The sequence below is a fragment of the Delphinus delphis genome, chromosome 20 (assembly GCF_949987515.2).
Source record: "Delphinus delphis chromosome 20, mDelDel1.2, whole genome shotgun sequence".
Taxonomy (NCBI): Eukaryota; Metazoa; Chordata; class Mammalia; order Artiodactyla; family Delphinidae; genus Delphinus; species Delphinus delphis.
Window position 1 is genome coordinate 14,169,359 of NC_082702.1, and position 12,759 is coordinate 14,182,117.

The 12,759-nt window shown below is 46.4% G+C and overlaps 1 protein-coding gene across 1 annotated transcript; it reads left to right on the top strand.

The window, feature by feature from the left end:
• Window positions 1-741: 741 nt before the first annotated feature.
• On the top strand, window positions 742-11,865 carry WDR87 (WD repeat domain 87). Its single transcript, XM_060000656.1, has 7 exons — window positions 742-816; window positions 1,831-2,001; window positions 2,372-5,247; window positions 5,719-5,990; window positions 6,383-8,289; window positions 8,380-8,621; window positions 8,706-11,865. Exons 1-7 carry the CDS (start codon window positions 742-744, stop codon window positions 11,863-11,865), a joined length of 8,703 nt encoding a protein of 2,900 aa, XP_059856639.1.
• The last annotated feature ends 894 nt before the right edge of the window (window positions 11,866-12,759 follow it).

Below are 12,759 nucleotides of genomic sequence, written 5' to 3' on the forward strand. Positions count from 1 at the left end.
ATGAATAGCAGATGTATCACATTCAAGAGAGCTACTTGATTCCACAAGCCTGGGAAAGCCTGCAAGGCCCAATGGCTGGATCCTTTCTCCAGCTGGGCTACACGGAGCTGACTCTTTGTCCTGGGCACCCTTTATCTCGATTTCCTGTTTCAGTAGTCAGACTTCAAGGTCCACAGAATCACCTAGGGAGCTTGTTACAAGGGAAGCGCTCAGGGGCCCACCACCATGGTTCTGCTTCAGTACCTAAGGATCTGCATTTTAAGATGTACCTCTCCCCCAGGAATCCCGGTACAGGAGGTCCAGGGTCCACACTTTGGGAACTACTAGTTCTTGCAAAAAGATCCCTTGACAGCCCATCACCAGCAAGGAACAATTATTTGCCTGTGACAGTATTCCTTTCCAGCCCCTCTTAGATTTCTCTGCTTCCCTCCCCCATAATATCCTATTGGATGATAGCCAATGCTAAGATTCAACTTCCAACTCCTTTATTTACCCTCTCCAAGCCTCAGTTTTCTCAAATGAGGTAATACCTACCTCACTGGGCTGCAGTAAGGATTAAATGAGAGGGTATCTTATGCATAGTTCCTGACATTCAAAAAGTGTCCAATAAACATGAGTTCATGGACCTTGCCTTCTGATTTCTAGCTCCTCAAAAAGTATCAGTGGCTAAGCTGGCCTCTTTTGTATTCCTACAGGTTTTTAAACAGTGGTCCTGAGGAGGACCAGGGGATAATCAAGGTGATGACTTCCCCCAGACTCATTCCCGTGTGGAAGGATTTTAAATACCTTATAAATGACATGATACATAAAAGCAAGGTAATGTATATGTAGAACATAAACATGTTACTGGCCTCTATCTATCTTAAGATTTATGAGCACTTCAGGGGAGCATAGATCCACTATGCAGGAAGCAGGCAGGGTAGATGATAAAGACAACTGTCCCCTTAGTAGAAAGTGGGCCATCAACTTCCAAATGAGTCTAGAGACCTCTTGCAAGGACATTTTGATGGTGAGAGGTTAACACTTTGAAGCATTTCAGAAGAACCAACCCTCTGGGAAGAGAGATTTTTCTAAAAGAGAATGGAGAAGGCACCAGAGAGAACATCTGCCAACCTCAGTTTTGCTATGGCTGGCTCTGTGTAAAAGGATCCCAGGTGCATGTTTCATAGCACATGCTCTATCACAGTGGGATAATACACACACACACACACACACACACACACACACACACATATAGTGTGTGTGTCTATATATATATATTAAGTGTGTGTATATGTATTTGTGTATGTGTGTGTGTGTGTGTATATATATATATATATATATATATATATACACATAAAAAAATCTTCCTCTGTCAAACTTCAAGGCCAGATAGGGTGTCCTAAAAGTCTTACTTAGTGCAGTTTTAGGCTTTAATAAAGCTGTGCTGACTTTTGGGATACTGTGTTACTTTACATGTGGGCATATGGCAGTGCACTTGCCTTTGTAATCTGTTAAATGTGTCTTTTATGACATATGTACCTTTTAGACAGGAGGGAGAATGTTAGAGGACATGTTGGGAAGAACATCAGTTTTCTCCTGTGCTCACACCATAAAGTTTGCCCATACAGGCCCTATAGCGGTTTGGTTCGCTTTTGTGTTGGGGGTTTTGTTACATGCTTGTGAAGTATAGTGTCCCACAGGTGATAAATTGTCCTTGTGTGGGAGCCACAGGAGTGATTCTTGGGGCTGAGGCGTAACTTTGAGAACTGCTTTAATTGTGACTTGCATGAGAATATATTTAGTGTATATGTGTCCTGGTCTCTTAGTTTATGCCATGCCTCTCCCCAGCAAACTTTAGATGACCCAAAGATTGATGTAGTTGTGTTGAGTGACCGGTCCCAGATCCTGTTCAAAGAGTCTCGCCATCCTCAAAATATGCCACTTATATGCTATTACTTCAGTGATGCCCACTTCTTTGCTTCCCTCCCGTGGGTGACAACAAGCACAAAAGAAATACAGGTAAAACTACCCAGCCTTTCTTCTTAGCCCATTCTACAGGGGCCATGCCCATGTAAGTTCTGACCCTAGATTAACCCAGAAAGATACACCCCTTGAATGAAAGTGACCTGGATCCAGGATTTCCCGTTCATCCTTTCTCCAATTACAGTCTCTGTGTTGAACAGATTTTATGGTTCTCCTAAAGTAGGCCAAGGTTAGGGAAAGAGTCCTAGGTTTCCTTCTTCTACAATATTTCCAACTCCCAAAACCAGGGGGTAAAATCACTCTAGAGTCTTCCAGTTTCTCCTTAGCAAGAGAAAAATAGCTGAGTATTCTGCCCTTTCTTCTTCCACTATCTTTTCTAGGCAGTTCCCATCTTTTTCTCTTCTAGGCTGTGGTATGGATGAAGAGCAAAACTGAGGACATGGTGCAGAAGAGAACATTCTCCATGACTGAACGACTGCCGCCCATCCAGTCCATGGTTCACACAGGTTCCTTTCATATCCTCGTGGTCTACTGTGGTGACCTGCTCCTGCGGCTCTTTGGGGACCACTTTCAGTCATTCAAACCCCTAGGTATAGTGCCCTGCCGCTTTAACATCAGCTGCCTCTGCTATGACCCAGAAATGAAGATGCTTCTGTCGGGAATCCTGGGGGCAGTGGTCACCTGGATCATGGAGCAGAGTGGCAAGGGTCTCCAAATAGCCCACATGGTTTCCATGCCTGGTGATGAGCTTGTCCACAACATCATGTTGAACGGCCCCAATGGCTCCCTTGTAGCCCTATGTGAGACTGTGGTGAGGGTCCTTGAGCGCCAGGGCCACGGCCGGCTGGCAGAGGTGAAGAGGTTCCCTTCCACCACCAGTGGCTCCTCAATCACCTGCTGCTTCACCTGTTTTGAGCAGGGCTTTCTCTATGCTGGAAACAGGACTGGGGAAATCCAAGTGTGGAGCCTCAATCAGGGGCACGCACTCCACAGTTTCAAGGCCCATTTCTCATCGGTGATATGTATCCGCAGCCGGCCGGAAGCCCACACCCTGCTAACAGCTGGCCAAGAAGGCTTAATCAAGGAGTGGAACCTGACTTCAGGGAGTCTGCTGCGGCAGCTAGAACTTGGCGAGGAACTGTATCAACTCCAGTTTATTGATAGCACTACTTTCTTCTGCCAGACTACCCATTCTTTCTCCTTGCGCAGTCTGCCGTGCTTCTATAACCTCTTCAATGTCTGTGGCTCTGCTCCCAAGCAGATACGTCGGGTCCGCTGTGGCAATAACTGGTTCCGGATCCTGTGCACTACTGAGGATGGTTTGTTGCGCTTTGTGTCCCCACTAACAGGGAATCTTCTGGTTATCACCTGGCCCTTCTCAATCCTGGACCGGGCTGTGGATTGGGCCTATGACCCAGATAAAGAGGAGCTCTTTGTAGCAACAGGCAGCTCAGATGTGCTGGTATTTGACACAACCCGCTGCCCTTGCCCAGCCAAGTATCTTATATGCACCTCACCAGATTCTCAGGACTTGGTACAATGCCTGGCTTATGGGCATTTCCACCTGGGTCGGGGTCTAGAAGGACTAATGTTCTCTGGACACCAGAGTGGTGTGATCAGAGTGCTTTCCCAGCACAGCTGTGCCCAAATAGAGAAACTCACGCACTTCGGGGCTGTATTAGCACTCTCTACACTGCCTGGAGGGCTTTCTGGTTGCCGAGAAAACTCTTTGCTCTGTTCCTATGGAATGGATGACTATGTACACCTATCAGAAGCTGTGCTTGAAGGGGTGAGAGTGCAGCTGCAGCCCCTTGCCAGCATTCTCAGCAGCTGTAAGCTAACACACTTGATACTCTTGCCCAAGTCTGTGAGTGCCATCACGGAGACTAACTGCCTGTGTCTCTGGAAGTTCCATGACTTTCTGTCCTCTGGGTCACAGGAAGGCTCAACGTTCATAGACACATTGCCTCTGCACCAGTGTACCATCACATCTTTTGATGTCTGCCTATCCTTGAGTCTTTTTGTCACGGGTGGCAGTGATGGCTCTGTCCGGATCTGGAACTTCCATGGTAGACTCATAGCCATGCTGGACTCATCATTGCACTTTGGCCCACTCTGCTTTGCAAATGACCGGGGTGACCTGCTAGTCACTTTCAACCAGAGTCTTTATCTGGTGTCCTGTTTAAAACTGCTTCCCTCAGCCCTGCTGGCTCGCCTTTCCCTTATAGGTTTGACAGATGAAGTGCTAGAAGTTCCTAAGCCTTTCATACCAAGCTTCTTCTTCTCCTTTGAGACCATGTTTGTGCCCAAGTATATCTACTTTGGACAAGGGCAACAGCAATTAGTGGGTCTGGAGAACCTTGTCAATAATCGGGCCATCGCCTTTGATCATAATGTGCCACACGTCATAGAAGATGAGCAAGGGAGCCCTGTGTTACTGTCTTCCTTCAGACACGATTCCTTGTATAAGGAAGCTGATTGGACACAGGTGAAAAAACCTCTGCATTCCCATTATGTTCTTCCTCCCCAGCTACAGCTGACTACCTGGGATGGACTCAACCCTTACCAGATACTGCAATACTACTTTGGCCATGGGCAGAAATGGCTCTTGGCTCCTGATTGCTACATTCCTAACTCAGTGATTCGTGCCCGTCTTTGGCCACAGGGCAGCCCAATATACCTACAGTGCAACCTGCACTCACCCATGCGGGACCTGGAACGGGACAAGTCTCAACAATTCTTCTTCTGGCACGGTAGGGCAAGAGCTATAAGTGATGTAGGAGAATATGCACGTGAAAAGGAGGATGAAGACTTCCTTGAAATAAGAGCGTCAAAGGATATAACTTACAGTGTCCTTACAGACTCAGCAAACTGCAGTTGGCTGGGAAGAAAGATGAGTGAAGTAGCTATCAATAGCCTGATAGAGACAATTCTCAATATTATGATCCATGCTTCTCCACTGAAGTACCAGTGCTGTATTGGTACGCTAGGGCAAATCTTTGCCTCTTACCAGGTTCCTCCACTCCTGCGTGCTGAAACAGCCCGTCGTCTGTTGGATGATACAACCAATTCCAATCCACTGATCCGAGAGCTAGCCTGGGAAGGGCTGAAGTGTCTAGGAATGATTACACATCTCTTTGCCGTGCCTCTGGCCCAAAGACTAATGGACAAAGATGAAAGAGTAAGGAATAAGGCCCTGAGCCTCATGGCTGAGACTGGAATCCACTCTAAGACCTCACTCTTAAACTTGATCCAGAACGAAGATACTTTCCGGGAGATGCAGTAAGTTCTTTGTGCCTTCCTCAGTTCTTTACTAGCTTCTGATTTTCTTCTTCCCCTTTCCCATTTTTCCCTTCTCTGCCTTCACTGTCTCTTCATCTCTGTTCATTAGCTCTTTCTGTCCTTTTTCCTTGTTCATAGTCTTTTTCCATTCCTATACTATCCTGATGATCCCCTAACTGCTCACTCCTTTCTCCATTTCTTCTCCTATTCCTGTTTGTCCCCTACCTCTTCAAGTGCCCCTTTTTCACCCTCTTCTCCTACCCTTGAAGGCCCCATACAGGTCACACCATGCATTACCATCTTGGCTTCCTAGACTTTTTCTTTCTTCTTCGCCATTCTTTACCTCTACATACTCTGTCTCTGTTGGTCATGTTGTCAAGTCCCCTGCCTGTTCCATAGCTGTTCTTTCCTTCTCATTCTCCCTCTTGTCCCTGATTCAGCATGGTCCTTCCTCTCCTTTGACTTTCATAGGCAGGAAATGATTGGGGAAGAAACCCTGGACCATCTGCTGGGAATGCAGGCCACAGATCTCCAAATCCTTCATACCCAAGTGGAGCAGCGATTGAATGAAAACCTGATCTTATCACTGGGTGATGAAAAGCCTACTTTTTCTTTAGATGTCTCAGGGGCTTCTGAACTTACCGCCCTTTCCAACCAACTTGATACAGCTCCTGAAGAACCTGAAGTTGCCTACAAGCCCAGCAAAGGCCAAAGATGGGGCCGAGTAGGCGGCAGAAAGCATAGTATGTATGGGGTGATCTGGTTAATGCCTCAGGGTCCCCAAGAGGCAGGGTAGTTAAGGCTAACTTGGGTCAAGAGGTATCAGATAGGAACAGAGGTAAGTGGAAAGATCCTTTCACAGAAAAGAACCTTCCTAGGAAGAATCCACCCAAATTCAGAGAGACTCCAAAACCTATCTCTGTAAGACTTGACAGAGGTCGGGGAGGCAGGGGAGGGAGGAGGGAAGGGACTGGGAATAAAGCAAGGAGAATGCCTTTTTTTTAAAAAAAAGGCCTCAGCCCCCTCTGTTGCTACATCTGTTATGGCTATCTCTTAGCTCATATCAGATTTTGGGAAGGGCTTCATTTAAGCCTCCCAAGCTTCCCTTATCTACATCTCCTGATTCTCCCTATAGCCCGAAAATTTTTGCAGAGCCTCAAGAAGATGAAAGAGACTGGCACAGAGCCAGGTCCCTTAGAGGGTGAAGGTGATCAGAGTGAAGCTGCACCAACTGAGAGGGAGGAGTGTAGGTCTTCAACCTCCAGTACACTAAAGATTTCAAAAGATGACGAACAAGAGCCTCCAGGGATAGATGCCTCAAAGGATCATGTTGCATTGAAGATGCTGAGGAAGATACATGACAAAAGAGGCAGGAAAGCAACACTTCAGAAACCCATAGAGAGGCGCAAGAGGAAGACAATAGACGCTGAAGTTACAGTTGAGGACCCTCCATATCCTATAAGGAGAGAATCAGTTGTGAAGCTGGTGGAAGTCAGAGGGCAGAGTGCCTCTGGAGCTCCTGGCCACAGGACTACCCCTGGAGATGGCTCATCATGGCGGGACGATCTATGTCGTCTTGTGACCCTGAGGATATCTGGTTCCCAGACAAAAATGTCAGAAGCTCTAAACACTGAGCTAGTGACCATGGCTCAGGCGGTGCTGGCAGATCGACGGCCCAGCTGGGAGCTCTTTCAGGAGATCTGCCCCCTGTTGAAGAAAGAAAGTAAGGAACGGCTTGAGGACCTTGACTGGGATGTAGCCTGGCCAGAGGAGAAACCAGTTTTTCCTCATGCAGGAGCAATTAGAGAGGACATGGTGATCAGTGACAAGGAAGAGGAGACAAAAGAGGAGCAAGAGCGAAAGAAAGAAAGGGATGTGCTGGACTTGTGGGAAACCCAGGTGATTCCAGACAAAGGCAAGAAAAAGAAAGTTGTTTTTTTAGAACCAGACGTAACCAAGGGAAAACGAATATCAAAGAAAGAAGAGAAGAAACCCTCTAAGAAGCCTTCTAAGCAGGAGGGGAAAGCAGTCCAGCAGGAAATAAAAGTGGATAAAAAAGAGAGGAAAAAAACCAAAGAAGAGGAGACGGACGTGAGTCAGGAAGTGGGGGAAAAGGCCAAATTAGAGGAGAAAGTGGTTGAGCAAGAAGGAAGACCAGTTAAGGAAGAGACAAAACTGTCTTGGCAGCAGTGGAAGAAGCTCTGGGATCAGTGGAAACAGGCCAACAGTGAGACGAGGATATCCTGGGATGAATGGAAGAAAGCCTGGGAAAGCAGGCGTCTTCAGGAAGAGGAGAAGCTCCATGAGGAAGAAGAAAAGCTGTTCCCAGATGAGGAAGAGCTGGAGAGGGACAAGAAGAAGCAGACATGGGATAAATGGTCACAGATCTGGGAAAAGATGTCAGCCAGGGCCAGGGAGCAATTGTTGGAGGATGAGGAGGAAGTGACCCTGGAGGAAGAATTGTCTCAGGAGTGGGAAGGAGAAGAAGCAGCAGCAGCAGCAGAAGAAGAAGAGCTGATGACAGAAGAGCAGAGACAGATCCATCAAGAATATAAACAGGCACAGGTTGAGAGGAAACAGGCCCAAGTTGAAATAAAACGAGCCCAAGAAGAGAGGAAGCTGGCACAAGAAGTAGAGAAGCTAGCACAGGAAGAGAGAAAACTGGCTCAGGAAGAGAGAAACATGGCCAGAGACTATGAGAAACTGGCCCAGAAAGACAGGAAAATGGTCCAGGTAGAGAGGAAGTTTATCCAGAATGAGGAAAAACTAGCCCAAAGAGAGGAGATGCTAACCCAGGAAGCAGAGAAATTGGCCCAGCGAAGGAAGAAACTGGCCATGAAATTGGAGAAACTGGCTCAAGAAGAAGAGAAAAAAGCAAAGAAAGGAGGGAAGCTAGCTGAGGTAAAAAAGATATTGGTCCAGAAATTGGAAAAACTGGCCCAGAAGGAGCAAGATGTAGCATGGCAAGAAAAGGAACTAGCCCAGGAATTGGAGGACCTGGCATGGGAAGAGGAGGAACTGAATCAGGAAGAGGAGGAACTGGTCAATGAAGAGGAGAGACTGGATCAGGAGGAGATGACACTGGCCTCTCAAGAGGAGAAACTGAATGTGGAAGAGAAAGAAGTGGTCCAGGAAGAAGAACTGCTGATCCAGAAAGAGGAGAAACTGGTCCAGGACAAGGAAAAACTGGCTGAGGAAAAGGAAAGACTTGGCCAGAAAAGGGAGCAATTGATGGAGAATAAGCAAAAGTTGGCCCAGGAAGAAGAGCTGCTGATCCAGGAAGAGAAGAAACTGGCCCAGGACAATGTAAAATTTCCTGAAGAAGAGGAAAGACTTGGCCAGAAAAGGGAGCAACTGATGGAGAACAAGCAAAAGTTGGCCCAGGAAGAAGAGCTACTGATCCAGGATGAGAAGAAACTGACCCAGGACATGGAAACACTGCCTGGGGAGGAGGCAAGACTTGTCCAGAAAAGGGAACAATTGATAAAGAATAAGCAAAAACTGGCCCAGGAAAGGAATAAATTGGTCCAGAGCAAGGAAGAACTCCTCAAAACCAAGGAGATACTAGCCTGGAGGCAGAAGACTCTGGCTCAGGAGAAGGTGAAACTGGCTCAGAGGAAAGAAAACTTAATCCAGCTCAAAGAAAGCCTCACTGAGAAGAGAAAGAAATCAGACCAAGAAAAGGAGAAACTGGACATGTACAAGAAGAGACTGGTTCAGATAGAGAAGAAGCTGATGGAGGAAAAGGAGAAACTTTTCCAGAAGAAGGAGAAATTGGCTGCTATAGAGGAAAAACTGACCCAATTAGAGGAAAGGCTGGCTGAGGAACAGCACCAAATAGCCCAGGACAAAATGAAATTAGCTATGGAAAAGAGGGTGATATTCCAAGCACTGAAACAGCTCAGAGGTGACTGGTCTATTACTAAGGAAGGAAAGGCATTGGGCATGGAAATAAAGAAATTGGCCTGGGAGAAGGTGAGACTGGCTGAGGGAAAGGCAACTCTCTTTAAAAAAGAGACTCAAGAAACTTCAAGACAGGGAAGACCAATTAAGGATGAACTAGAACTAATTAAGAGGAAATTGTCACTAGAGGAAAAGATACTGGTCTATGAAGATAGGATACTGGCCACAGAGCAAACAGACATTACCAAAGGAGAACTGGAGTTTACTAGAGGAGGGAGAGTATGTGCCCAGGAAGAAAGGAAGCTAGCCAAATTAATAAGGAAGATGGCTAAAGAAAGCAAGGGCATTTCCAAGGAACCATTAAAAGTAAGCAGCAAAATCTTAAAGATACTTCAAGGCCTTATCAAAAAAGAAAGGAAACTAACCCAGGAAGAAATAGAGATGACAAAGTTAAAGAGGTCTTTCATTACTAAGGAAAAGGAATTGAACAAGGTACAGAATGAACTTGATGCCAAGGAGTGGGATTTTTCTGAGGAACAACCAGAAATTGCCACAGATGAGAAGAAACTGGCTAAGAGGCAGAGAGAACTGGCCAAGGAAATGAGAAGACTGATAAAGAAAGAGAAAAAGATGACTGAGGAAGAAAGCAGATTGGCCAGGCAACACAGAGAAGTCATACAGGAAGAAGAGGAGGATGAAATAACAGAGGAAGACGAGGCAAAGCCATTCCTTAAACAAAGGTCAAGAAAGAGAAAAAAGCTAAAGAGAGTTGATTTGCAACAGGAAGAGTTTCTCAGTCAAGAGGATGAGGTGAAAAGTGTGAAAAGTGAAGAGAGCTTTTCTGAAGAAATGGAAAGCTTATTAGATGAAATAGAGCGAGAGAGTTTGTCTGAAGAGGAGGAGGAGGAGGAAGAGGAGGAAATGGAAGAGGAGGAAGAAGAGGAAGGAAAGGAGAAGAAGAAGAAAAAGAAGAAGAAGGTGCAGGAGGAGGAAGTGTTTGAGAAGGAGGAAAGCATGAGTGAGGAAGAGATGGAGCGTTTGAGTGAGAAAGAGGGGGAGGAAGAGGAGAGAAGCTCATTGGAAGAAGAGGTAGACAAGAAGAAAGAGATCTTTAAAAAAGAAAAACTATTTAAGTTACCAGGAGAAAGAAAAAAGGACTTAAAAGGAAGAGAAGCAGTCCCTTCTACTGAGAAAAGAATCCCCAAGGTCAAAGGCAGAGCTATAAAACTTGAAGTTCTCAAAAGCCCTCCCAAGCAACTGATCTCAGTAGTTCTGGGGAGGGAAGAGAAGATACCAGTGCCAGGGTCAACTAAACAAATATCCTGGGAAGATAAGGCCACAGTACTTGAGACGTCCAGGGTATTCCCAGGGACAGGGTTTATGGATAAACAAGAAGAACTGTTGAAGAAATATAAGCCCATACCTCTACAAGTTTTGGATACAGTTTTGGAGTCCCAAGAGCCTGACTTAAAGACCCCATATTTATCCTACATATTGAAGAAGACCATGGAAGCTCATAAACTCCAAGGCAAACAACTAGGGGCCAAGTGGCAGTGGCTTCTGCAGCGTCATCCATCTCTGAAGGGACAGACTGAGGTACAATTACCTGTGTCCAAAATCCTGGCTGAGGAAATATATGCAGACATCAGCCTCTCAGATGTAGAGTGGATCCACCATGTCCTAGAACAGATGGAGGCAGGAGAACCGCTTTCCAGGGATAGTTTCCACAGATTGTGCCAGCTTCTCAAAGACCTCACTGCAAAGGAAAACTTAGAGTGGATGCATCTGGCCAAACTTGAAGCCATTGTGTACCGTCACAAGCAGAACTTGGAATCACGAAGCACAAGTATCTCAAAACCCAGTAAGGAGCCCATGGGTCCAAAATACCTGAAAGTGATCCCTCCTATAAAAGGAAAGGAAAAGGAAAGCTGGCTAAAACCTTTGGCTGTCACCACACCAAAGTCCCCATTAGCTACCAAAATGATTCCAGACCTGAAAGCTATAAATTGGCATCTTCTAGGAGAGCCTTACAGGAGTGTGCGGGCAGAGCAGATATCCACTGCTCGCAAGGAGATGGAGATGCAACACCATTATCCTCCAACAAGAGACATTTTCACAGGTGCCCTTGACCCTGTGGAAAAACAAACCCTAGCACTGATGTTTCAAAAGGACTTCTGGGCTTTTAAGGATAAGGGCAGGTCTGCCAAATTGCCCAAGTTGGAAAAGAAGGCACAGCCCATCTCTAAAAAAAAGGACAAGGTGCCTCTATGGGAGACATTTGTGGCAATGTACCATGTTTTGCGGATGTTGCAGGAGCGATACGCGAAAGACAGTGCTGCTTGGATGGAACAGTTCTACCGTCTCATGGACCTGTACCAGCTTAAGTCCCCCCGAATCCAGAGGCTACTACAGGAACTGCTATTGAGAGGGGCACCCCAATCCCAAGAGATCATTTACAAAGAGGCCCTAAAGGCCACGGAGCTAGTTCCTGGGGAGCGGTTGTTCTACCACCTGTTCTGTGGTGGCTCTCACACCCCTAAAGGTCCTCTGGAGTTCCAGGAGGTGGTTCCCCTCCCAGGGAAGAACAATGTACGTACCATGCTCCCTATGGGCATTGCCCAGTATGGGATCTTAGAACTTGCCTGGAAGAGCCTGCCGCAAGCTGATGTACACCTCACCAAGGAATTGCCCTACAACGTTGCTCCTACCCCCTAATCTGGGACTGAAGGGGCAGGACTTTTCATTCCCACCTGGAGAAAGGCCTTGTCACCAGAATTTAGACCTTTATCCCTAGGGCCCACACAGAGGTAGAGCCATGCCAAAGTTCTTTCCCTATCTAGTTCCAGAAACCAGCTTTTATATGTGGAATAAAGAGGAGATTCTCATTTATAACAAGCACTGTGATGTGTCCCTTTTCCTCAAATGTTGCTTCTCCAGAAAGGTAGCCAGGGAGACCAGATACTCACATACTCTTGAGAGTGGGAAGACTTCCCCAAAGCCAGTGGTGCTCACTCACCCCCTGGAGGCCTTCAGGCAGAAGAGTCTGTCCTTGTCCTCTTCCTTCCTTGCCCCTCACCATTCTCCCTTAAAGACCATAGGAAGGAAAGCACCTGGCACAAAAATGTATATTTGGCATTAATATAAGAGGTCTTGATATAATGGAAAGAAAATGGATTTTAGGATCAGAAGACCCAGTATTTTGCCCCTTGGTTTTGGGGGGTACACAGTGGAGGCAGACTCTTTCCTGACCATAGTTCTGCATGCTGATGACTTGAGTACCAAACAGCAGTTATGGTGGGTGTTGAGGAGATCCTCAGAGAACAGGAAAAACTTCAGTAAGTTCTAGCCAGTACCAGCTGGTGACCTCATTACCGGATGGCATTAAGAGATGAGGCCATTTGAGGTTAAAGCAGGAAGAAAAGGAGGGAAGCCTATATCTTTCACTTCCTTTGCCAACCTGGACATGGGTTTTGGGTAGGATGATAGAATGAGAATTTGAAAGATTAGGTGTAAGCTCACATAGGCCCCCAGCTATCTAGGGACTTATGATCATTCCCTCTAGCAATATAGAAGACAACAGTTAAAGGGAAAGAGGTAGTAAAGTGGAGG